This window comes from Nesoenas mayeri (genome assembly GCF_963082525.1).
Source record: "Nesoenas mayeri genome assembly, chromosome: 13".
Lineage (NCBI taxonomy): Eukaryota > Metazoa > Chordata > Aves > Columbiformes > Columbidae > Nesoenas > Nesoenas mayeri.
The window spans coordinates 19,011,607-19,038,742 of record NC_137550.1 but is presented as its reverse complement, the minus strand read 5'-3'; the positions used below and the strand labels follow the sequence as shown (position 1 = coordinate 19,038,742).

Here is a 27,136-nt window from a genome sequence, read left to right as displayed (position 1 = left end):
CCCCAGGGCTGTGGGCAGGACCCACCTCACACCCACTTCTTTTTGGATTTTGCATGTACAGTACAAGTTTCTATCAAGGACAGCGCCATCTGAAAGAATTGCCGTTTACGTGCATGGACTATGGAATGTTTCCTTCCTAAAAAGTTACCAAAAACACAGCTAAAGCTTCCCACTGCACTCCATTCTCATGCTGAAAGCTTTTGCTATAATGCTTTCTCACAGAAGGCTGGAGCAGCCTTCTCCCTCACAGGAAAACTACAGTTCTTTGGTCCAGGCTGTGGGATGACTAATTGCCAGGAACATAACCTGCCAGTGACAAATGACCACTCATTTTCATGTGTTCAATGCTTTTATTTTGTGCTGTCAGTGCAAATTAAACACCAAGACTACCACCATTTTTGCAACAGCTTTCACAAAACAAATCTTACAAACATACAGCAATATACAACAGATCGAAACAGTATTCTTATGCTTTCAAGAGTCATGAAGCCTATGCAGAATGAAATGAGAAGAAATACAGCTATTATACATGTGACCAGTAGTGGTGAAGAAGTTTTGTTTTGCGAAATCTGAGAAAGCCAACCTATTTCACATATTTTCATCCTCTAATGACCCTGTGCCCAATTTTTACCCATAGTTGTAATGGCAGCCTATTTCAGTGCTTAAACATGAACCACATGTCTAAGCGTTCCAGTGCAACCCCTTAGAGGTACATGATGCAACATTCCTTTAGCAATAGTATGTTTTTACACACACTTTATGTAGTCAAATTCAAGTTTTGTGTTCCCTGCACTATAGTTTGTGTATACTCTTTTCCTAATTGACCAAAACATCATCATGTCAACTATCACTAACATAACCTAAAGATAAACACGACATTTGAAAGCAGTTTAATCAACTGACCCAGCCCACTAAGTGCAACAATTTACTAAACAATATTAACGTATAGTTAACAAATAAGAAACAAGAGAAAGCAAAGGTAAGAAGTGAGCTCACAGCTCCCAGATTTACATTCCTTGAGGCACATCATGAGGTGCAGGGTTAGGTGAGGCAATATAGCTGACCTGGTGCAGTGGCCCAGAACTTACAGCATTAGCAATTTGTGAAGAATTTCCATACGGTGGATTTACTGGATGCCAGGTACTAACATAGCGATAGGCAGGTACTAAAGAATCAAACCCAGGAAGAGATTGCTGGCTGAAGGGGTCTGACATGACTGGGTAATACACTGGCCCGTAGGACAGGGGTGGAGGCTCTGCATTTTGGAAGTTACCTTAAAAAACAGAATACACACACTTACCATATTTTACCATACCTATGGGCTTTTTATACAGACTTTCATCACCATGAACACAGCATTGTTTTGGTGACCAAAATGGAAAAATCCATTTACATGACAGTTTTATGCCCACATACGTCCCTCCTAACAGGACCCAAAATTATTTTGACCCCTCTAAGTTAGACTAGAGGGGAACTTTCCCATCTTCTCACTAAACTCTGTCTAAGAACTGCTTAGCAGCAATCTCCATTGGAGTGGCAGCTTCTTCAAGAGGGACTCAGGTAGAGAGCTAATATGCTCTTCCCTTATTTGATCACTGATTGTATGACATTAATCTATGCAAAAGAACCACCCTAGCTGAACAGGCTAAAGCATTATCAGAGCAATAAGCCTGTTTGCCCCTGAGCAAATTTTGTTACGATGCACTCCTTTCCAACACTGACCGTTTGCCCTGTTCTATAGATTTTAATGAGCTATGTATCTGACCTTTTGGACATCTTTTTTCTCATTTAATACAGTTCTCCTACTTAACACCAAGAGTATCTACAAGCTTGTTACAAAGCTGCTAGGTAATGCTAAGTTTTGCTGTAAATTTTACACACAGTAGGACACAGCTACCAATAAGAGCTACTTGGGAGATAAGAACTCAGCATGTTGAGCCTAATGCCAAGGTCTGCAGCATCTCCCTTTTAAAAATTCTTACGGAACAGAAGCACCAATGCCCAGTGCTTGCCAAACTCGACTATCTCCTTTACTTTAAATACAAGCATTCTGTTTTGATACAACTATTTGTTATCAGTGAGCAAAGATGTTCCTTCACAGTTTTAGAAAAAAGTTATCCCAAGGTAAAGGTAGTATACCTAATATGGGCCTGGAAAGGATTACTACTTCCTTTTTATGGCTTTAGAAAGCCCTTGACACATTGGTGGCTGAAACAGTGGCTCTGACATACTTTAAGTAGTATCGCAGATAGCAGAGGAATTTGGGATAACCCCTTCCAAAGCTTTATCCCCTCCCAGCCTCAGGCTTCCTACAAGACCGCAAAGCCACAGGCAAGAGCAGTCATGCTCTGAAAACCTATTCCCTCACTTCTCATTAGTTGGTTCCAGGTTCCTATACTCAGACACTCACCATTTGCAGGTGTTTCCAAGGGAACCTGGTGGACTTCCATTCGCCCAGCATCAGTGTAGAGCTGAGGTGCTGCCTGATCTAGGACAGGGGCTGGCTCAGCATATGATGGATAAGCTTCCACAGGTGAGGGTGGCAGCACTGGCTGTACATACATCATGGTAGGCCAACAGCTCTGATGATAATACTTTGAGAAAAGAAAAATACAAGGTCACACATCCAGCCACATACTCTTCATCCCTTCTCCAAACCACTAGTAGTTTCAGATCTACCATTTGGAAGAATTGCACTTTTTCCTTCCCAACCCCTTAAAATACTCCACACACTAGAAAAACCCAATACAGCCTACCAGAAAAGATATGGCAATCCCCGCAGCAATAGCCATCTCAGTTTCATATCACTGTCATGTCAGAAATCTTTACAGAGAAAGAAGATTCCCACTTATGGACTCTTGTATTCAAAAAGATTTTTCCTGTTTCTTCCAATGAATAAGGTGACATGACTACTTTTAATTCCCTGAGCAGCAGTGCTGCCCTGCCCATGACTGCTGGCTCAGAGACAGACAACTCTTCAGCAGAGCAAGAGTTCCCAGAACACAGAGAAATGGTGCTGACCAGTCGGAACACAGCTAACAAGTCCTACAAGACTCAAACCCCTCAAAACTCTATCAGTGGTCTTTGACATCTTGTCCGAGTCCATACATTTTCTTAATAATAGCTTAGGTTCCTCTCCTTATATTCAGAGAAAGAACAGTATTTATCCACCATCCTTCACAAAAACAAACAAAAACCTAACAACAACAAAAACAACCACACACCACAAACTACCACCACAACCCAAAGTAAATCAACCAACCATACATACTAGTGTGCTTCACATCTTGAGTTAGAACTTCACTTCCTGAGCTCTACTTTAATCTCCACCAAGCAAGCCTATACATATTAATAGTCAAGTGCACAGGATGTGCATTTAGCACACTTGGAAGTCTTAAATACATCAGTACATTTGTCAAGAAAAACAGCACCTTTTAAAATTAGTATAGTAACTTGCCTGTACAAGCACTTACTTGCAATCCCAGATTAAAATAATACCACAAGACTTTTGTATCTGAAATTAAAGGACATGACATTAAAGAGCAGAAAAATATAAACCAAGAAGCAAAAGAATCTTATATATATTAGGAGCATTTTAAGTTGCTCTTACTCAATGAATAAAAGTATTTTAGTGCTACTTTTTTTTAAAAGTTTTGAGAGTAAAGAATACATCATGAATATAAATAGTTGTTAAAACTAGTTTATCTTTTTAAGGTAATCCAGTTAATATATTTGTACAATAGTAAAGCATTTGTCTGACCAATATATTATCTGACTTCAATTATTACATTAGCTTTAATTTTGGTTTATCCATCTTGATTATTCAAGTGACAACTGTCAGCATTGTTACAAATCTCCACTGCCTAAACAACTACGACTTAAGCAATTCTGGCTTCCTATTAAGGCAGGGATTTTAGAGGAAAAAGTATTTTATCAAATAAGAAATTGCCTAAGAGCCCCTAAATTGACCACTAAAAGCACTCCCTCCCTTCCTGACTACAGAAAAGAGAAATGGTTTGGAAGCAGGCAGACAGCAGGAGCAGCCTTCTCAGACATCAGTGACAATTCATCCCCAACGTACACACATCACATAGACAGTATGTACGTACTCTGCAAATACCTGCACTGGGCTGGCATGAGAAACAACAGGTCAACCCCAGGGAGACTCCACATGCCTTCTGGCCAGGGTTAAGTCTGCCTCTGCCATCATCTCCATCTTCAGAGCTTTGCTGAGCAATGACCACAGATACACACCAACGGGGACAACACATGCAGCAATCCTAAGACCTTCTGACCTCGTTTTGGGAGTCCCCCCTAGTTGTTATATCAAGTCAGAAATTGGAGGGAGGGGGAAGGAATAGGAATGTTTCCTTCCTTGCCCCTCCTCACAAGGGTACTCAGTTTCCTGCTTTCTTGCAAGTAGCCTGTTACTTTTCTTGCAAGTAGTCTTCTACTTCTGTCTTCCATGTGTCGAATAATTTGCTTCAAAGCAAATACATGATACGCTGAGAAGCAATCCCAGATGTGTGGAGGAACTTTGAAACCACTCTTAAAGAACAACAGGGTTTTGAACTTGGAAACACATTTCAAACTGACCAAAACCAGTGAAGCAGTTTTCAACCTTTGAGACTGGCCATTGAAAGCAAAAAAGCACATGTTTTAATCCTATGATGCAGTTCTGGAACTGTGCATGAGAAAAATTGTTGATTTATCAAATACAGATTTGTTTTAAAGACTCAGGAAGATCAAGTTACCTATTCCACAGCAGTAGGATTGTATGTGCATGCACGCACACACAGACCTTGCTTTAGAACTGTTGGGAGCTGAAAAGGAAAGCAGGGAGACAACTGAAAAGGAGCAAGCCACTAAGGGCTTTAACTGAGCAGCAACTCCAGAGTTACCACATACATCATCTTCCTACCACCACTGCTTCCCCCAGACGAGGGTCTTGGCTCTGCATTGCTCCCCTGTCCAGCCACCCACCACACACACCTTCCCAGTCCCATGTTGTCTTTTGCTGCAGGTAGGCACAGCATCAGAAACACAAACCTCAGTATTGAAATACACAAGGGTTTGTTCCCCTGTTGCTGTTGCCAATTCTCAACTCTTTCACTGTTCAACATATTTGATCAGTGCAACAATCCACACAGCTATTTTAGGAAGTGCACGTGGATCCTTCCTCACATCTAACAGCTGTAAGCTTCCTCCTGAAAAGGCTGGTGATATGGCTGTGACACTGACCATAGCCAGTAAAACATCACAAATAACACCAAGGCCCACATAAGTGCCAATTTCTTAGTATCTAGCTGAAACTACATCTACTTTTGGAACTTTTTTTTTTTTTAAAAAAAAAAAAAACAAAACAGAAAACCTTACTTTGTTCTTCAATTGTTTATGCAAATCTATGCAAAACAAGCATAAGAACTGAATGAAACACCTGCTTCATAAGCAGTCATAAAAGCACAAAGGAAGAGCTGGGAGACTGAAGTGACAAACTGATACTGGAAATCCTGACATCTGTGGAATGCTGGAACAGAAGTCAGTACAGTAGGAGACCAGTTTTGATTCCTCTTTTAGATATCTGGAAGTCAAATCTTCAACAAACATTACTACCTTATGAAGCAAAAGCTAAGCCAAAAAGAGGTAACTACTCTGACATGAAAATATAAAGACCACGTTGACTATTGATAAAAAAAATCTCACGTTAAAATGTATTACGACAAAAGCTATGATAAAATTTTTATTGTGCTGGCTGGCTGCTCTGGTCAATCCTGAGCACTACTGCAGTCTCCGCAACACAGTAATATTGAGCAGTCTTTCATCAACAGCTTGTTCAATTATAAGGGAGCAAGCATGGGCAGGACACCTAAGGTCACCATGTTAATAAACGTGTTTCACAAGCCCTAAACTCCATTAAAAAGAAGATCCAAGAGATATTGAAAAGGGGAACAGAGTGCAGATGTACCAACAAAGAGAGGCACACGGCAGGTCTTCCTCCCAAGTCCAGGACTTCAGTCTGTTGACAAGTCACCCTCCCAATCTATACTGCAAGTGTCTTTAGCAAACTGCACAGAACTCTAGGTCAAGTGTACCCACATACATCACACTGCACTACTCCAAAGCTTCTGGATTTCTTACTTAAAGGTCACATAGGTCACACTACAGCAGGATGCAATGCCTTATTGACTACCAATCTTAAAATCCTTAAAGAAAATTTCTAGTCTATACCAAGAAGTACATGGCCAGTATGATGTGGAGTGACTCAGCTGAAGAACTACAGGCAGATCCAAAGAGGCTGTTAATCCACATCCACTCCAGATTCTTGTCAGCACACTTAACATCCGATTCTCCCAAGTGCTGAAAGCCTCAGTTAAGAGCATTCAGCTGAAGCTGAAAACCATTAACTGTGATGTCTGCATAGTATCATCTAGAGTGACACCAGTGTAGCAGGGAAGTGGGAAACAGAGTATTCAAGATTAACACAACCAAGAACTGACAGCACCTGCAAGAGAGCTGACCTACCGCAGAACACATTAGCAGTACCTGTGAAAGCAGCAGCCCTTTGAGCCCTGCCACGGTGGTTTGGAACAGGCCTTTTTCCAGAGCAACTTCTGACAAGACAAGCATGTTACATGCTAAATGCAACTGAGCATTTCAGCCCAACATTGTTCTGCAACCTACCAGATGTAGCTACCTGAACTGCAGACACCAAGAGTATCTCTATCTTATCTGAAATTAGCCCTCTAGAATTAGCACATTGAAGAAAGTCCCACACAGGGACAACAGAGCTACTTTAGATAGCAACACATTGAATCAAGAATGGAAACAATTTGCCTTACCAAAATATTTTATGTTCCATCTTGAAGTAATAGATTTTGCCATATAACCCAAAAGTTTTACATTCTGATGCAATAAAAGCTACAACTGCCATATACCTGTAATAGAGATAGTCACAAAAAGGAAGAAATCAAATCAGACAGTTATAGAGAAACTACGCTTTTCAAGACAGTGCAAAAAGGAACACTCAGATTTCACAGACCCTATATACACGCAGCCAGTTCTTTTCCTCACTCACCCCTGAACTAAATGCTCCTCTCTGCACCAACAGAGAACATGGGAGATTCAGGAATTTGAACTAAAGGTAAGAAGTCCGATAAAATCACGTCACCTGCCGTTATCCATAGACTGCTATTACAACAAGCCAGCTACAATACAGACTTTCAACATAACCAGTGTACAGGGTCATATTTTAAAAGTCAATGCACTCCAGTGTGCAGAGATATATCCACTACTTGAACAAGAAAAACCATAAAGCGCCAGCCAGTTCTGCACTGCTGCTCTTCAGAGCAGGCTATGGCTTCCCTCTAGCTTGGCCTCACTGCTGCAAACCCAGCTCCCCCCACGCTCCCTGCCAGCAAGGGCAGAAATAGCTGAAGCTGTGACAACACAGGGAACCGTAACTGAACTCCAGCCTATATCCAGAACATTTCTGCTCCAGTCTGAGCACTACACATTAGGACAAGCTCCATCTTGCTATCAAGAGCACAAGAACACTGAATAACCAAGCTTTCTTTCACAGCCCTTCTAAATTTTTAACCCTTAGTGCAGTTTGAGCCAGTGCACTGTCAAAAGACTGAGCAAAGGGACACACAGGATAGAGCATTTTCCTATAGCTGTCCAAAACTGCATCACAACTAACAATTCTTATCAACTAAGACAAGACATGGCATCACAGAATAGTTTTGTCCGCCTCTTGAAATGCGTGCAGTGATGCAACAGTGGCATGCTTGGGCCTCACAGCATTGCCCAACTAGAGAAAAAGAAGTTACATAGCACAACAAACAGCAAGCAGTACTGCTATTCCTGTAGCTGAGAGGCACTTGGCTTGCAGTAAGGACACCGGACAGCTTGATCTTTGGGTTATCAAACAAAGCTCTCTAAATTACAGACTCTATTCATGCCTTGTGTGCCATAAACATGACAGATGGAGAGGATAAATTAATAACAACAAAAAAATCATATGTACATGACTGTTGCACTGCTTACCAAGCATGGCTGTCTGACACAACCTCGCATGGCATGCTGATACTCTTACATTCTAAGAGCAAGTTGACTAAAGATTATGATTTCCAAAATGAAGCCCAAATTCAGCTGATAAAGCTGAAAGCTGTTTCTGAGCTGCTCTGCTGGTAGGTACTACATTGGTCTTTGCACTCTTGTCACTCAATAGCTAAAAAGTACCTTAAACACTGTCATAATTGATGACAGTATATGAAAAGGTTAAGTGCCCAAGAAAGATGACCTTACACTTTATCCCTGCTTTATGATACTACAGACTGACATCCTGGAGCCTTGCAGAAAAACAGCACAATATCCCACTGAACTGTGCAACAGCAGGGCTTCATAAAAAAACAAAACAAAACCAACTGTATTTAAATCAGTTATCAGAAAAATGATTGCTCCACCAAGAACCAGTATAGAGGCCACGTACTCCCCCTCCTTGGTATTAATTTCTTTAGGATGCTGTCTAAAGCTGCAGTAATCACCTATTTCAGTCAGATATGAACTTGCTATTCAGAACCAGATATTAAAACATTTTTAGCATAAGTATTTGTAATATTCTTCCTCACTCCCTGCGAGCTGCAAAGAGCCATTTTTCTCACTACAGGTATTAAGTTTCCATGGAGAAGATAAGTCAGAAGTGTGCTGAAGAGCAGCAGCAGTAAAAGCACAAAATAGCATCTTTACCTCGAGGCAGATCACTGCCACTGGGATCACAAGAGTAAGGTGGAAGAATGGCACCAGCTTCTCCCACCTCGCTGACTGGAGGAAGAGGAGCTGAGTAAACTGGGAATGGCACTGAAGAAACTACTACAATTAAGAAAGAAACAAAAGTCAAATTGGCAATGGCAGGTCAAATGAACAAGATGCTAAGTTATTCAATTAAGTACTCATCACTTGGTCATCTCAGTGCCCCTCAATACAAGATTCAAAGTACTCTTTAATAATCACTTTAAAGGAAGCCCAGAAGAAATTTTAAAACCAGATGACAAGGTTCCAGTCTCACAAGTCTTAGCTATATTGTCTCTCTGCAAGCTTCATATTCCATTTGTAGACAGCTCAGAGAACTGTGCTGACAAAACTTCCATGCAGAACAGCAAAAAAACCAGACCAAGGAGAAAAAAGGAGAAGGGAGACAGAACTGAGCAGAATTGAAGGTGGAGGTTTTTTTGGATGCCAAATGAAGAGTTACAGAAGACTTGAAAAGTCCTCTTTATCAGAAGGGAAAAATATGTTTTTCTTAACAGACTCTTCCCAAGAACAAGGTAAACACAGCATTTCAGGTGGTGAGTGCACCACGTGACAAACCACGAATTTGATCTCCTTGCGCAGGAGCCAGTTAAACACAAAACAAATTGGACATTTATGTGGATCATGAACCATCACAGCCAGAGTCTCTGTTGAAATGGATAGTAAAGTCCCAGCACAAATATCTCGAGGAAAATTAATGGTATGAAATGGGGAGAAGGGACCTGCCATGACTTTCCGCCTTCTGAAAAGAAATTTCCAGCAGAACACTTGGCATTGATGGCTAAAGGTGGTGAGGGGGAAACCCAAAGCAGAGACCTCCAACTTCCATGCAAATTCAAATTCAGGGACAACTGTCCCTCTTCTAAACATGAAAGCAAGAAAGCAGCAGTGAAGTTATAACTACTATTAAGTCACTTTAAGCCACAGCAAATGATGGCTTTTTTTATTAAGCTTTTTAACATCTGTCTTAGGTAGGTTAGAAAAAAAAAATAATGGGAAGGGAAGATGCAAGTGGAAATTTAAGACACCCAAAGTGCACAGCCGTAGTATGTGCACTCTACCTGGCCTCCCTATAGAAAGGGGAGATACTACAACTGGCTGAACTGCTGTTTGTGGGGGAACTGCTGTTGCGACACTGGCTGGAGTGGAGGCAGCAGAACTTGAAGAGAAGCCTGTAGCTGGAGCAGCATAAACACCTGTGGAGGCTGAGATTGCTGCAGAGTTCACCATCACCTGGAAAAGAGTCAGAGCATTCAGCACACTGCCTCTACAGCTGGCTTTGACAAAGGCTACAAAAATATCACTTAGTTCAAAAATTCTCACTTCACAAAATGCATTTTGGAAGTCCTAGCTGTAAAGGCTTGAAAATACCAGTTTAGAGTTGCAGACACCTGCAAGGCATCTTCTCACCCTTCTGGTTTGCTTGTATTTATAGGGAATTGTATTAAATGCTACAAGATGCTGTAAGGGGTAGGTACAGGGACCCCATAAACTGACCCATACCAAACATAGTGGTCGCCTCTTCAGAGGCCTGCTGCTATAAAGTACTAGATACTACCTTCTGGGGATAGCTGAAGGAAGCCACTCCATCTTGAGGTGACACAGAGACCGGCCCTTCTTCCTGAAGGGATTCCAAAGCAGAGTGTGGTCCATTTAAGAGGCAAAAAAGTCACAAGGCACACACACAACATCCCTTAATAAAAAATATTTATGGACTATGCACACACATAGAGGATCTTTTGTAACTTGAGCAAAAGCAGTTTTATTCTGACACGCACAGGACTGACTTTCACACCCACTGTGGACCAGAAAGTGACTAAAGATTCAGTTTCAGGTGAAAAAGAAAATATTCCAAAGTCAGTTCTATCAGAGGTGAGATCTCTCCAGTCCCCCAACAGAGGAATACTACTAACTGGAATAGGACTTGAAGTACTGTCTGGAGCAGAAAAAGAAGAAAAGAACACTCAAATACAAATTCTGTCTTTGCAAAGGGGAAGGTGAAAAATCATTAACATATCTAGTACAATCCAGACTGTACCTGCAGACTCAGATAAAAACCTCACCATTTAGGGAGGAAAAGGGGGGTGAACATATAAATGAACCCATAATTCTGTGCTTCCAATATAAGTCTCTGACTTACTACATTAAGCCTGCATCCAAAGACAGTTTCTGTAAAGAACGCCAAACACTTCAAAGATTCCTACTATGAACAGACAGTGACAAAAGCTTACCAAGTTTGCTGTAGGTTCTGCTGAACTAAATACTGTTGCAGTTTCACAGTCAGGATCTGGAGGGCATCAGCAAAATAAATTGAAAAAAGTCACATTAAACCTAATCCTTCAGAAACTTATAAAAAGATCATCATGGATGCATTACATTCACCAAGTGTTCTATCAGCAGAGACTAAAGTTTTACTTACCTGGAGGTGCATAGATATATTCTTCATGGCATTTCCCTACAGGTGAGAGAATAGGAAGCTTTGATTAAAGGGAAAAAAATAAGCTTAAAGTTAACACAATTACATTTCAGTGCATCCACTAACAAGCTGCTTTCAGTATCATCTTGTTTAGAGCACGAAAGGGAGAGAAACACTCAATATCTGCTTATTGTGTTATTTCACCAAGTATCAAGGTTGCCATTATCATGCAATGTTAAGCAGCAACTTGGCTTGCTACGGACCTACACAGTCACAAGGGTGATGGCTAGCAAGCTTAAACAGAAGTGACACTTTTCTATCAGACAAGGAAGAAAAGTAAAGTGCTCACATGCCCATTCAAAGATCAAAATAAACAGGTATTTAGGAGATGTAAGAAACCTGCTTTAACAAACAAAAGCACTCTCAAGGTCTAAACCTGTTTTTTCTTTTTCACTCACTAGTCCTTTAAGAACTCACCATTTTCACTTGTTTCTTCTTCCTCTTCTGACGAATTCAGGGTTTGCTTGTTAGATGGAACAGAGTTTGGGCCTCTCCTTGCTACCCAAAATCCTGCTGGGCCATGGACAATAGGAGCAGGGCTACTCTGGCTCTAAAAAGCAAAGTCAGAAGTGTGCATTTAGAATAAGTTTAAAGATTTTCCATGTTCTACACACACACACAGTAGAAATGGGCTGGCAGACCAAACCTGCTGCAACAGCAACTAACTACAATTGCCATTTGTGTGTTCATTCCCATGCACCTTGATGGCCACAAAACAGCTGCAGACACATTTCTTTCCTTTGCCTTTTGTTCTGCCTAGCATACTTAAAGTAATCTATTTTTTAAGACCTACCACTGTCCTACGCAACAGTCAAGTTGCTCCCTCACAGAATCTACCCAGCTTCATCTCAAGCTCAAATAAAACCGAAAAGGAGGAAACAGACCCCAGAGAACAGCCAAGACTGCTACCCTCCAACATACACTCCTGCATTCCTCATCCTGGAGCACTCCCACCACACCCTCAGCACATCAGTTCATCCAAATACTCCCATTATCATGGAAAAATGTTCTCTTTAGTCACAAATAGTGAAATCCATGTGTGGCTGCTGGCATAGACACCACTGCCTGCACTAATTTGACCTATGCAGGCAAAGCCTCTTTCAGAGAGCAGCATCCCATCCAGGTTTCCCACAGGACTCCTTTAACACTTCACATGTCCTTTGTCTTTGCATTGAACTGAGTCCTTAGCTGCACTACAAATTAAAACAGAGACATTCGAGCAAAGGAAGTTGATTCACTCTTTTGTGATGGCTAAGGTGACAAAATTCTCCTCAGAAGACATGGTGACTATGAGACCGATAAAGTGCTCAGAGAGGCTTGTGAGCTTTCCCAGGTTGAAGCAGAAGTGGTAACTCAGAGGATTCTCCAACCAGGCCTCCAGTAGGATGGCAGTTTCCTGCGAGATGCATCTTTCCCCAGGAAATGTTACATTCCTTTACTAAACAAGACAAGGAAGAGACAGAAAAGGCTTTGGCATCGACAAGAACAAAGTCACTGAACAAACATGAAAAACTGTTAATTAGGAGCTGCGGGTATCTGCTCTCACAAAGGAGAGGAAAAGCTAGTAAACTGAATTGATTTCATGTCAAAAAAGGAAGTGCAGGATTATCTGTCCTTATTCCTTGACACACAAGGAGGAAAATCAAAGCAAAGATTACAGATCTAGAATATGAGGAGAAGTTAAAAACTGGCTGCTGCTGAAACAGCTCTGAGCAGGTATCCTTTCTCATTTAAACACAAGTCTAACATTTGTTAAGTTCACTTTTTGACACAGTAAAACGAAACTCAAACCTACCATGTTCTGTTGGTTTGTTTTCAAGATCTGCTTTCCTATTCAGGTACCTAAATAATCAAGTGATTTTTGTAGCATATCCAGCTTTGTACTAAGCTTAGATTAAAACAAATGATTTTCTTTTATTTGTAAAGTCTAAGAATACACTGTGCTACTTTATCTACAACCCCACAGAAAGCCTGGTTTAGGAGAAAATTCCAAAAAATTTCATTTCTGCTGCAGAAGAAACTGCTTCAGGAACAACATGTGAGCTGAAACCATCGCAACTATGAATTCACAGGAACGACCCAGACTATTGCTATACAGTTTCTGAATACAGTTACACAAACAATAAATTACAGTGTTGCAAACAAGTCAAAAGCTTCCTCTCACAATCTTTAGAGTGAGACAGACAACCACACCAGGAAGGGATTTCTGGTTTGTTTTCAAACTGCAATAGAAAGGAGAAACACGGCCCTACTTCTATGAAAATACACTAAAGAGAAAACAAGTGCTGCCAGGGAAGGGACAGAATAAAAAGGGAACACTGAGAAAACCGAGGCTACCAGCAGCTTCTACAGGATCTAGGCGAATTTATCTAGATTCATTTCAGCCTACCCCTCCCAAGAACACATTCACTGACGAAGCTTAGTCCAAGAAAAAATTAAGGAAAAGCGCTGAGGTATGTTTAGGTAAAGAAGCGCTGCACATTTCCACAGCTTCCCTCTCCGCCCTCCTCTTCAGAGCATTTAACATACCCCTTGTTCATAACTCACTGGTAAAGGAGGAAACGCAGCATCACCCTCTCCTTCAACTTCATAAAAAGTTATTGTTTCTTCTGGTCCTTGCGGCTCCTCTCCAGGCCCTGCTACAAACCCATACTGACATTCCTTGTTCACGCCCTGCATCTGGCGGCGGCTGCGGCTGTAGGAGCTTCAAAAACAAGAAAGGAGGTTAAGAATCACCACTGCCTGCACTTTCACCTTGGTTTTCCTTACTCACTTGCAACTCTTCTCCCATTTGGACAGGCACAAGAAACCCGTTGTTTGACACTGTGCCATTAACAGCCAACTCAACCCTCCACGTACCACCATTCTCCCCACCTCTTTGAGAGCAACTTCCAGAAAGAGGTTTATAGTCACTTACCAGGGCCTGCAGGAGAAATTGTCATAGCTCTGATAGCATCTCTTTCCTGGACTGGGGCACAATGCTATTTGAGGACCAACCATGTTGTGCCTGTTTATAAATCGGGCAGATCCCCTAAGTTTAAAGGGGAAAAGGTGCAATTACCAGGAAGTGTCTCCGAGATGGAACTCACTTGTAGTTTTACCTGTTCAACAGCACAAACTCTCTCCTAACTAGTCTGCAGCAAGGATGAACAGAAAACAAGTAGTGACCTCAGATTTTCAAGGCTTCATACCTTGGCACCCCAAATCCACGGTTGTGGCTCTGAGGAGGATTCTGAGGATGATAGTGTTCGTAAGGTGCCATGTTTCCACCACCCTGGGAGCAGTGAACCGGAGAGCGCCCTGAAGGAACACTGTGCTGTAGCCGGGGTGGAAGAACTGGCTGACCCCTGGTATAAGCCACAGTCATAAAGACTTCCTTTCCACGAACTTTCTTAAGCATTCTCTTCCGTGTTTTCACATCCATTTCTGCAGGTTCAGTTGAGGACAGAAAAAAGAGATATTTACACCTTAAAGAGCTCACTCCAGATCTACGTTCTCTTTATCATTTGGGAAGAGTCAGTATTCGGATAGACAGAAAAGACACAGCCAGTGGCCTATCCCAGAAAAGGTGTATTTAAACTTTTTACCCTTATTTTGAAAGCTCAAGCGGGCATTCTAAGTTACATGCAGAATACAAGCAACTCACATGTAAATAGCCTTCCAACTTCAGCTAATCAAACCACTACTCTCAGTGTTTAAAGTCTTTTTATGAAGGCTGCATTTATTTATTACCAAAAATATCCAAATCAAACAAATACGATCCGTAATTAATTGGCTGGGGAAGCCCTAATCCACCCATGCATCACAGCTAAGGCCAAATCAGATAAGCTTTTTGTTTCACAGACTTGGTTTTGATATGTGCTTCTCAAGCACCAGTTTTTTCTTGGCTAATTTTGAGCAATCCCAACTTTGCTACGTATTTTCATACCTCTGTCTGAAGCTCACTTTACATCAAACTCCTGCAACAACCACATTTTATATCGCAGGCTTAATTGAGTTACTTCCCACATCAAAAGACTGCTACTGTCAAAACTGTCCTAAGCATCTCCCCAACTCCCCCTGGGCCCCCAGGGAAGGAAGGCTTGTGGAAACCTTGTACAAACCTATTCCTGAGAAGTATCCACCTGATATTTTATGATAGGTTCCTCCTTTTCGGCTGGGAACCATATTCCAAGCAAGGACAGGTGCCACTTGTGTCACTGGTTTTAAGTTTGCCAAAGGAACTGTATGCCTACACACAGAACACTGATGTTAGCAGTGCCGCAAGGATACACTGCGCAGAACTGCACAACAACATTAAGCTGAGGCAACACTAAGAAGAAAATAGAAAAATCCACAAAGTTAAGAGCGTAGGGAGCTTGCAGAAACAACAAAAACCCAATCCGTTTCTCTGACAACAAGTACATGTTACTGATACTTGTTTAATAAAACAGGCAAGCTAGGATTTAGCCTCAACACTATTGACTGCTTAGGTCAAGTCTTCCTGCCCTGCACTTGTACACCTCCAGAGGTACACCTGAAAGTATTTGACAACACAGGATTTTTGCAATATGTCATCAAGCTGAATACTTGGTTTGGAAAAGGGTAAATGCCTTGAACAGTAAAAGTGGAAAAAGTGATTAGACTCAACAGAAGTGCCAATTATTTAATTGAGTACAACATAAAAACTCCAGAGAAACCAACGGCAGAGGGTAGTTTGCTATCCCTGAATTAAGCCCAACTGCAAAGATCAATTCCACATTCCAGAGAAGAAAGAGCAGCAAGATTCCACAGAAAGCATTACAATAATGATTTTGGTCATTAGAAACCAAAGAAAAAGAATTTCCTGCAACATTCTCTTTGAAGAATGAGAGCCAACAAGGAAGCAAAGCCTCACTTTGTTATATTTAAAAGCCTACATTGTCTCTTCAAAGTACCTTAACAATCCTACTCTAAACATCTCTGAATATATAAACTCAACCAGAAAGAGTTCAAACACAAAGTCATCACCAGACTGCTTACTTTTCTGCCAGCTCCTCAACGAATACAGTCAACGTGCTGCCATCCTGTCCGACTTCCTGGATATGAGCATTATAATACTTACCTCCAGGCTCCAGACGTACCTGCAGAGAGAACAAGAGAAGCTCTAAAAAAGCCAAACTGTATCAAGGGATTCAAAATACTGTCTACAAACCACTATCAGCAAAGGCTGCTCCCAGCTGATCCTATATTACAGAGCTGGCCCAAGAATCTCAAATACTTCTTAAAAATAGCAGGCAAAATAAAGAGCACTGTACTAACTCCACGGAGGAAGGAGGAAAAAGCAAAAAAGGCAGTCTTGTGAGTGACTGAGACATAAGAAAATACCTGCTTTCTAACTTACTTTTATACACTGTGCCAAGCAGGTAAGTTCCAAGCAAGACCACTACTTAAGAACTTCAGAAGAATATAAGATAAAATAGGAAATTGGAAAGCTCTGCTCAACTAGAAACAAGCCACTGAGCACTACCTCAGTGATTAAAAAGAGCACCCTCACTACCAACATCGGGATACAAAGAAAGCTGACCTTCCTTTCAGCATTCCCTGGCCACGTCATGCTACCGCTCCCTTTTTAGCTCTTTCCTTTCTATTTTATGGAGATATTTGCTGCCTTACTGTTGAGAAGCAGAAGGCTGTCTAGAGTTGTAGCTGACCCCGAGAGAAAATCTAATAGACAATGACCTCAAATTCACACTCTGTGCATTTTGAGGTCTCAGTCTGGAACTTCCACATTCATGGAATGTGTATCACTGGTTCGTAATCAATTTCCAAGCAGCTTTTCCTTCACACTACCCAACGTTTAAACATACATTTTTCAAAAGAAATTAAATTTAAAAGTCACATTAATAGCTACAAGGAAGAGAATGAGAAAAGCCTCAGAAAATTCTATGAAGTCACATCATTTTATGGCTTGCCATGCTCCATTTAAAGTAGTTTTAATAGTTTATCATAACTGAGTCTCCTTTGAGTACTAACCTGACACTTGTCTCCTAAATAGTACTGTCTCCCAGCAAACACCATGTAGTCACTTTTTTGAAGCTCTAAAAATAAATGAATAAACAAATAAAAAGGAAAAAGCCTTTAAACTGCTGTTCTTTCTGCATGTATCCTACAAGTACTTCATGACAACATCCAACTACAAATTATAGGCCAATGGAGTTCAATATATCCTATGCATACCTGAACACTCCCCATATTAATGGTGAAGTAACTGTAGATGTTCTTGCAATAAACCAATACCACACTAAGAGACAGGAGATCAACAATATCCAGGTAATGCAGTAAGTAGCACTACTACTTCAATACTACAATGTCTTTTGTGATGGTACCAAGTTAATCCTGAACGTAATACTAATGCTGCTATTAAGAATGTTGCATGTTATACAGGTAAAACTAACATTGTCTAAAGTCTCCTTGCTGCTAGATTTCAGTAGGTTTTTCTCCACTTTGCCTGGATTATCTGCACATCAGTACTCTACTCTGTTTCAAAAATTTTAATGACCCTCATTATTGCTTATCCAATTGTAAAATGCTGAAGTTCTCCAGCACACAAAGCACCTCAGTAAATCACTACTTCAAAACTACTTTCACAGTAACTTCTTGATTTACAGATCAGCAAGAGCATATGCCACAAAGCAGCAACCTATCCCAAGTCATGAAGACCATGAAATCTCTCCAGATTGTTAAAGCCCAGGAAAGCTGGGAAGCAAGAGAAAACTCATCTCTTCTCATCTCTCATCTCATCTGACAGATCTCAATGCTAAATTTGGGATCTTCATTACTGCACAACTCAGAAGACAAAAGCATGCTTTAAAAAAGCAGTCATCCATGCACACATGCTGCAACAAAAAACTCAAATTTGAATGATTCCCAATACAACAGAATGGTAACGCAGCATTCCAAACTCTGCTTAAGAGTCCTCATATTTCCTGTACTATAATAAATAAGTAGCAGCAGTCAGATTTTTAGCAACCTTATTGCCCTTATACAATGTCAGAAGCAGTATATTTCATACTTATTTAAATGAGGCCAAGAAACCAGCTACTAGCAAGAAGAGGTACTACAAGTATCTGCTGGGTTAACCAGTATCCTTTACATTTCAGCAGTAAAGAAACAGGTGTCATAGGCCTCAGATTCATAAATTTAAAAGTGAGTCTAGTACAGAAAGAGCTGTTTTCTCCTTTTTAAAAATACCTTTTCTGCTGTCCAGCCAAACATCAAACTCCACATTTCGATAAATTTCAGGGTCCAGTGCCTTTAGGACTTTATAAGGAACGGGCATCTTTGATGGATTTTCTGGAAGCTAAAAAGAGTTGAAATGGAGCATTAACAAGCGCATTTAACACGTTCAGCACAGTCTCTATCTGCCAGCATCTGCGGACCTTTTTAAGATGTACACGCTGTTTTCCCAAAATTTTCACTTCCACTACATTTGCCCAAAAACTAGTGCTCGTGAACATAAAAACACACTTAGGCGTTCAGAAGCTGAACAGATAGACTTCGGAAAGGTTAGAAATATGTTCAAGTGCAATATTTGGCATCTTCTTTACTCAAAAGGAGTCAAAAGAAGCTGACCAGAACAACAAAGCCATAGCTTCAAAAGTTGCTGGGAATTTCAGTTGCTGTATCTGAAAACAGGTTTCTATAGAGTTTCTAAAACAGCTCCAAAGTGATTTATACTGTGTTCAAACCAGAAGTGAACTGATTAAAATCATTTATGGGAAAAACAAGCAGCAAACTTGGAAATACTTGCTAAGCTCCATCTTCAGGTGAAAAAAAATATTAGCTAGAGAAGAACAAGCTAAACTCAGAAAGGCAAAAGCCTTATCAAATTTAATAGAAGCTCAAGGGCAAAACCAAAAGAAAAGCAGATGCAAGAAATAAGCCATCCACTTTCCAAAAAGTCATTTTTTAAAGTAAATTGAAAATAGGGTTTAGCCCTAACAAGGGTAACATCAGACAACAAAAACAACCCACCATAAGGAATTCTTCCCTAACTGACAAACCTTTTCTTCTTCAATGGCTTGTTTGAACTTATCTTCCTGTGGATTGTCAGTATCATTGCCTTCCCAGTCGTCCACTCTAAGTAATTGAAAATAAGATTACCAAAGATACCATGCACAATTTCTAGGCAGGATTAAAAACAACCAACTGTTCACACAATCTGGAAAAGCACCATGGTGCCATCAAGTGGTAGATTTCACCTTAAACACTAACCACCGTTGGGAAGCAGTACAGGACAACCCTTTTCCAAGTTTCAAGAATGTGACCTTTACTTGTTCCAACACCCACCGCTACCGAGGGCTACTGCTGGCATTAGGAAAGGCTGAAGACGATCCCACTGACTGGTTAAACTCTTGCACTGTCAAGTACAACGAGACACTCTGTTTTAAGTCCTATCAAACCAATGTCACCTGCAAGCATTCAGTCAGGCCTTTTCTAGTGACTTGAACAACACACAATACAAGGGTTTCTATGGGTACATTCTGCCTGTTCCCCTCATCTCCAGTGATTCAACAGACTTGAATGATGTCAACATTTAATAGTCTTTTCGGGGTGCAATTCCATTAAAAAGGACAAACAAGAAAATAAAGCAGAGCTCATTTTCTCAATACGCTATTGCCTCTGCAGAGCTATAGAGGTTTAGAAGAGTAATGACAGCTTCTCACATAAAAAAACAACTCTGATGACATAACGAACAATTTTATTTAAACAAAAGCTGTCATTTTACAGGGCAACACATAACTATAACACAGCCAGCAGCAGAGGATGTTCAATTACGTGACACTTCAGCTCCAAGGAAAGCACACTCTCTTCCATAATACACTTCACGTTTGCGTTATGAGGCAGGAAAAAAGAGAAGAGTTAATATCTCATGAACACTCAAAGAAATTTAAAAACTTCGCAAAGAACAACTTTTCCAACTTTTTTCTTTTGCTTCCCTTTTACCACATCCCCGTTCCCAAAATATTACCTCTTTTCTGATGGATTTCTGGACACTTTTTCATGAAGACAATCAAAGTTTGCATCCTCACTTCCTACACAGCCAGTGTTTCTGTTCTTCTTGGATCCACTTCGAAACACCTCAACTGCAGACCTTAATTCTTCCTCATCCATGCCAAACACATCTTTGTACAGGATCTCATATAACACAGCTGGACAAATCAACACAGAACTCAAAACAAATTAAGATAATACCAGATCCATAAGAACAGCTGCCATTTTCAAGGTAAGCACATTTTCAGATATTATCTGCTGTTACAAGGCTCTAGTTATATTAAATCAAAATAAGTAGAGGATCATAAAATAATTTGGATGGGAAGAAGTGACCTCTGGAAGTCATTTGGAACAATAACCCACTTAACAGATAGAATAATGAGTATATGTATATATTAATATACAATAAATGAGCTTCCACCTCTCTCCTCCCCACCGCTGAAAACCAAAACAAACACTGCCTATAAACTTCTGAAAACACATAATTCTCTTCCCTAGAAAAATGATTTCAAGTTTACCCTGGCAAATAGCAGCATTTTCCTGGAATTGTTTTGTATACACAGAGTCATAATGGCCATTGCCGGAACAGCACAGTAAAATCTGGGAAAATAAAAATAAGGCTGGCTTTAAGGCTGTAATTATGTAAAACCTAATGTTTTCTATTTGATATCCTAGTTCAAGACTACATTATTCTTTCATTCTACAGGTGACACCACCTTATCAAGAAAATAAATATTCTCAATATAAATACAAAAAACTGTAGAATCAGCTTAAAACTGAATTCTACGTAAAGTCTCCAAATAAGTTTGTCTATCATACAAACTATCAATTTGCACATCGTATTGTATTAAACATGAAATAAGAATTTGTTTCCAGCATACCTCTGAAACTACCTTAATCACTAACCTGTTTTTCAAGAGGCAAAATAAATACAAGCCATTAAACACAGTACCCCTGAGATACACTGTCCAGTATCAAAGGCATATTTTACTCTTCCCTACCTGAGGATCTCAAAGAGCATCTACTCCTCTAGTCCTCAACAAAGCCCTGCTTTTAATAAGCAATATTCTGCTGCCTTTTGAAGACACATGCTTTCTGCAACATATGCAACGCTATACCATCAAACCCCACGTTAGCATGTGACCACAGCCAACTGCCAGGGCTTTTAATTCAGTGTGCACCATGTCTTCTGCCAACACAAGCTCTCATCGCATAGCGAGAATGAGCAACACCAGAAAGAGCTGCTGCCTGTACATGCAGCCTAATGACAGACAGCTGTCAACACTTAATGAGAGCTGTGGCAGTAAAGTCTTCGAGGACAAATATGGATTGAGACCACACTGCTTGATTTTTAAAGTTAGATCATTTTGGAATTAGATTAAGCTACATAGGAAACTACACTGAAAAATAAAGAAGCACACGTCAACAAAGAGAGTAATACTAACCAACAGAGAAGAACAGCTGCAGCAGCACAGATTTCAGAGCAGACTAGCCACTTTGGCAAATATAGTAGCCCATGCTGAAATCCATACAGCAGCAACTTCACTGGCCTCGTGCCTGAGCTAGCCACATAACTGCGTGGGCACATCTACACAACTGCAGAAAAAACAAGAGGGGTCCGATACAGTATTCCTCCTTTATGTTCCTTTTGTGCCCAGCAGTAATTGTGTAGATAAGCCGTGCCATTAGCTCCCATTCTTCATTTGGCTCAATTTGTACGTCACTGAAATGAATCAGTTTGTTAGATTAATTAATTCCCATCAACTTCACCTTTTCAGGAAGAAAGGCTGCACATCTAATCCGAGTTCAGGAAGAGAGGTACTGGGGGTGGGGAGAACACCTTCTCTTCGCCAGTATGATAAATATATCTTGTTCTGCTCTTCAACTCAACCCAGATATTTCATTCTACCCTGTCAGATCAGTCAAACTCCTACTGGGAAGTGTTTTTACCCAAAAACATTTCAGAAACATGTAAAAATATCCTGGAATTGTGATGCTGCCTCTTCCTGCAAAAATTAAACTTCTTTCCACCTCTCAGATGGGAAGTAAAGATTTTATAATAGAATTAACTGTTTTGCAAATACTGTGCTTCTTCTATGAGCTGCAGTCAGCTTTGGGGTTTTGTTCAGGTACACAAGAGCACTGGAGTTACAAGAGCTCAATTCCAGTGACAAGTTTTTACAGCTAAGCAGAACTGGAGGTAATTAGGATTCAGGGGTAACAAACTGCCTCACTTCTCCTCACCTTGTCTTCAAAGCCATTGTCTGTAGCATAAATGGGTGGCTTTCCAGGGTACCGGTACAGTAGAAAGTCTCGCCTAGGTAAGCAAAGGAAAAACAAGATGCGACAGAGCACACTCTTACTAGAACCATGTTATGAAGATGTTTGCATGGAGCTGTTTTGAGAATCCACTGTTTGTTTATAGAAGAGTCAGGTAGAATACTTTTCCTGATGAACAAATGCTACCATACAGCAACAGCTAGATGAGCAAACAGTATGCATCTTAGGGAACAAAAATTATCTGTGAAAGACCATTATATTTAGTCACAGATTAGGTCAAGTACTTATTCTTTTGGCAAGGTGCTCAGACACTGAGACAAGTCTAAGTGATTTAGTCACCCTGCAAAAGGATTAGAGTCTCAGTACAGGGAACAAGTTACTCCCGCAAAACTTCAGTTTTCAGTTTGTTCCTTTAGTACTGGAAGAGAAGGAACCTGCAAATGGAGGGTTCTTCCTTTTAACACTGGAATTGTTATGGAATAGCAGCATTTTTAGCAAGACAGCAGCATCTTCACAGGCTTACGTTACCTTTGAAATAAATATCAGGGTTTAAGCACCAAGTAGGGCAAGTATTCCTCACTACTGGCGCTTTCAAGAACACCTGCCTGAGTTTTAGTCATGCTTATAACTACCACACAGTGTTTCCACTACACACAGTTCTTTGTTTTTTCCCATTTTCCACCCTTCAGCTACTAGAAAGAAACACTTGACTTCAGAGTTTAACAGTAGCAAAAAGAAAACAAACAAACATCACTGGAAACTGACCCTCCCCCTAATCCACACTGTAATAACATGGGCTGTGACGGCACCCGTTTATATGTTAGTTTAACTTCGTTAGGGTAGCATTTCTTAAAATGTTTCACACATCAGCATCTCTGCAACAAGCAAATAAAAGGTTCTGAGGCCAGAACCCAAACACCACCAAGTTCAAAACAAAGTGTAACTTAAGAAAGAGCCACTTACTTGTACATGATTGATAAAGCACTCATTTCCACTTGGCCAGCGCTTTCCTACGCAAGATTATGAGATTACATCAAATAGCAGAGCTGTCTTCAACACCAAGAACTTTATTCTAGCTCTCTGTAGTATTAAATTACATAACCAAACTCATCCGTTTGTTAAAACAAGCAATCAGTGCATTGAGAGTTGAGATATTAGGATTTCCAGGGGAAAAACAAGTCTGCAACACGGCATGGCCACAATTACCAAGTAGAGTAAGATAGAGCTAGTTCTGGCAGCAACCCTTAAACACATCATTCAAGTCACATTTTTATTATTAAAAACACTACATTTGTTTCAGAGACTGCTGCTTTTGCCATACTTGTTGGTTAAAGTCTAACAAAATAAAAAGTTTGAACTTGAGCATTCAAGCCTGGGGGTAAAGGAAAAAGGTAAGGGGTCGCAAAGCCCGATAAACATTTTATGTGAGGTACATTCCATGTGTTTTGCTCTTTCCTTCTTAAGAGAATAATTACAGTTATGAATAAGGCTCACAAGGGGCCACAGCTATACTGTTGAGTCTGCACAGATTGCTCCTTTGCACCAAAACAAACTCCCCACTAAAAACAATACTGCTTATACCTGTGAATATTCAGTATAAACCTGCAGTATTACCTATGCAAATGAGACCTGAATTAGACACCTCAAACTAACACATTTTAAACCATCATCTAATTACTCTCCTGTTCTAGTCTCCTCAAATTTTTATCTCGACAACTATTAGATCAGACTTACCTTTGGATCTCCTAGTCGTTCAAGGTATTTCTCAAATGATCCTTCCACGTACTTTCAACAAAACAAAGAAGAAAACAAATAGAAAAACTTAGCCAGTTGGAAAGCAAAGTTAAACCTAAACACTATGCCATATGTTACTAGCTGTTGAAGAAGAGGGGGGAGGGAAAATACATCAAATTTGGGACTAGTCTACCAATTCCTGTCATTTTGGGGTTCTGAAGGGCTGTGGTCTGACTGGGGGTATGACTCTAGCTGTTTCCTGCCCTACACCATGGGAATGATTTGGGATACCAAAACAGAAATACCAAGACATCCTAAAAAAAAACAAGAGTGTGAGTCTGAGTAATACTCAGCAACTCATCTCCCTCCTAGATTAGATTAAGCACTTCACAGTCATCACAGGCGGAACACAAAACATACGTATTAAAAAATAAATAAACCCCAACACCACACAAAGCCATGCCACACACGCACCCACACAAACCGCCACACACAAACCCAACTAACCAGCCCAAAAAAATAAAGAAAAGCTTGACTTTATGCAACAAGTAAACATATTGTGAAGTCTTCCACCACCTTTTGTTGTTTGTTTCTTACTCCAAAATCTTACATATTTCCTACCTCCTGAAGACTGCAATAGTTGCTCCATAGAGAATATACTACATAAGTACCTGGCACCCTCGTGGCTACATGGGTAATAGTAAATTGCTTGATTTCAGGAACTTCAGAAATACAAAGTTAAATACAACTTATGTGATTGAAACTCAGGTAAGCAAGCAATCACCTTGCCCTTTCCCTTCCCTTACACGGCTCAAGCCTGGCAAAGCATTGTTTTCAGTGCACGTTTATGTGGGTATTTTATGGCTAAACCACTCACCCCCTCCCACATTACTTCCCAACCACGTGTGCAAACCGGCCTAACACATGCGTTACTTACGGATTCAAACTTATGCTGGTGTTCCCTCATGAACAAGACACAAGCTTTTCTAACTTCTGTGTGATGAATTTGTGATGAAAACAGCTGAAAAAATAGTAGTTGTTAAAGAATGAAGGGGAAAACTGCAGTTTAATTTATTCTTCACCTTAGGTTTATTTTACTACCACCACCACAAAACACTCCACAAGACAGGGAGACGCTGCAGAGCGGCACCGGCGCTTGGGGAAGAGGCTGAGGAAGCCCCAGTGACCCGGGAGAGCCCGGGGCTGATCGCACCCGTCCCCACACACACCCCTGCCCACCACACCTCACCCCGGGCACCCCGAGGGGGTCTCCCAGAGCGCCCCCAACTGCGGGCCTGCAGCGGACACCACTCGCCCCGCCAGCCCCGGCCGGGCCCTCAAGGCCCCGGCTCTCACCGACACCGTCACCGCTGCCGCCCACCTGCTCCGAGACGGCTCGGAAGAGGCAAGAGGCGTCCTTGGCCGTCATCTTGCGGTACAACCCCAAGCTGGCCAGGTACTCGTCCATGGCCACCTCGCTGAAAGACTTCTGCCCGAAGTACTTCTTCCAGCCCTTCTGCATCCTCCCCAGGCGCCGAGGGCCGGAGCGGCAACGGCAGAAGCGGCGCTGAGGGGCCCCGCGCGGAGCGCTGCGCTGCGCGTGGCACGAGGGCGCGCGGCTGCTGCTAATGAGGGGCCGCGCTGCACAGGTGGGCGCGCTGGGCGCGGCCGTGCCCGCCGGGCCCCTTTGCTGCTTCCCTTTGCCCGCCCGAAAAGCAGCAGCGCCCTCCCCGGGACAGCCCCCGATACCTGCTCTCCCGCTGAACGCCCGCGGGGTCGTTTCCTCTGCCCCCCTCCCACCTGCCAAAGGAGCCCCAGCAGAGCTCGTCTCCTCCAGGACCTGCCTTGGGACGAGCGGGGAGTCCTTGCTAAGTTAACTCCTTCCAGCTGCATTGCTCGATGGAAGTGGCTTGATTGATTGCTTGATTGCCTGTGCCTGCAAGTAACTAGTGGAAAAAAAGTCAAATAGCTATATTAAAAATTTGCTGTGATGTCCCCGTGTGCTCTCAGTGCAGACAAGCTGCTCGCGGTGAACTTGAAATAACAACATCTATAAAAATCGTTAGGGAATTGAAAATCTTAGTTGCTCCTAATAAAGTTTTTTGGGGAAAACTTTGGGAATCGGCAAAAATCCCTCTTGCACAACTGTGCAGCATGATTTATTCCATATATAGCCCTTCTGCTTGATTAGGAAAATGCCTCTACGTACATTTAACTTGCTATTAAAAACTGCACTGACATCAGATGCACCGATTCAGGAGCTTCTTTTTCTTGTTTTAAGCAACAGCAACAAAAAAAAACCCACCTGACATAATGTACTTGCAGGAAGGCAATCAGCACCAGCTATGCACTGACACAATTCTAGAGCATTACAGACCACACAGCCTGCATTAAGATTTCAAAGTTTAACCCCCCTTTGTTTTTCAAAATATTTACTTAAAAATTGACAGTAGCATCAACACAGTTGCCAATTTCGATATTTTAAATGGGGAGCTCCAGTCAGTGTCAAATACACTGCACTTTACAGAAGTCCAGATAAAGTAATGATGGGATAACACCATGTAAATGGACTCATTGTCAAGCCCATTCCTCTCCTATAGGCCATGTTTGGGAGTAAATGACCCCAAACCAGCTGAGCCATTTGGTGGACAGTTTGGCAGCAGGTTTGCAGCTCTTGACTTCCCACCCAGATTCACCACATGCCCCTTTCCCTTTAAAGAGGCTTAAATCTCTCACTTTTTAAATTATCTTTTCAGTGCTTCTGTAAACAAATCAAATGAGAGCTGAAGGCATCTGCTTACTTGCAGAACATCATGGGAA

The 27,136-nt window shown here is 41.3% G+C and overlaps 1 protein-coding gene across 1 annotated transcript; it reads right to left on the bottom strand.

Moving 5' to 3' along the window:
* Positions 1-26: 26 nt before the first annotated feature.
* Positions 27-25,838, bottom strand: LOC308045466 (UDP-N-acetylglucosamine transferase subunit ALG13-like; the record flags this gene model as incomplete). Its single annotated transcript, XM_080352751.1, has 25 exons — positions 27-89; positions 1,089-1,273; positions 2,411-2,594; positions 3,474-3,514; positions 8,749-8,871; positions 9,873-10,044; positions 10,370-10,432; positions 11,043-11,098; positions 11,231-11,266; positions 11,705-11,837; positions 13,835-13,991; positions 14,205-14,318; positions 14,479-14,713; positions 15,391-15,518; positions 16,289-16,389; positions 17,282-17,346; positions 18,500-18,608; positions 19,312-19,387; positions 20,280-20,460; positions 20,821-20,902; positions 22,547-22,619; positions 23,546-23,592; positions 24,317-24,367; positions 25,254-25,337; positions 25,698-25,838. 25 exons carry the CDS (start codon positions 25,836-25,838, stop codon positions 27-29), a joined length of 2,700 nt encoding a protein of 899 aa, XP_080208877.1.
* Between the last annotated feature and the right edge of the window lie 1,298 nt (positions 25,839-27,136).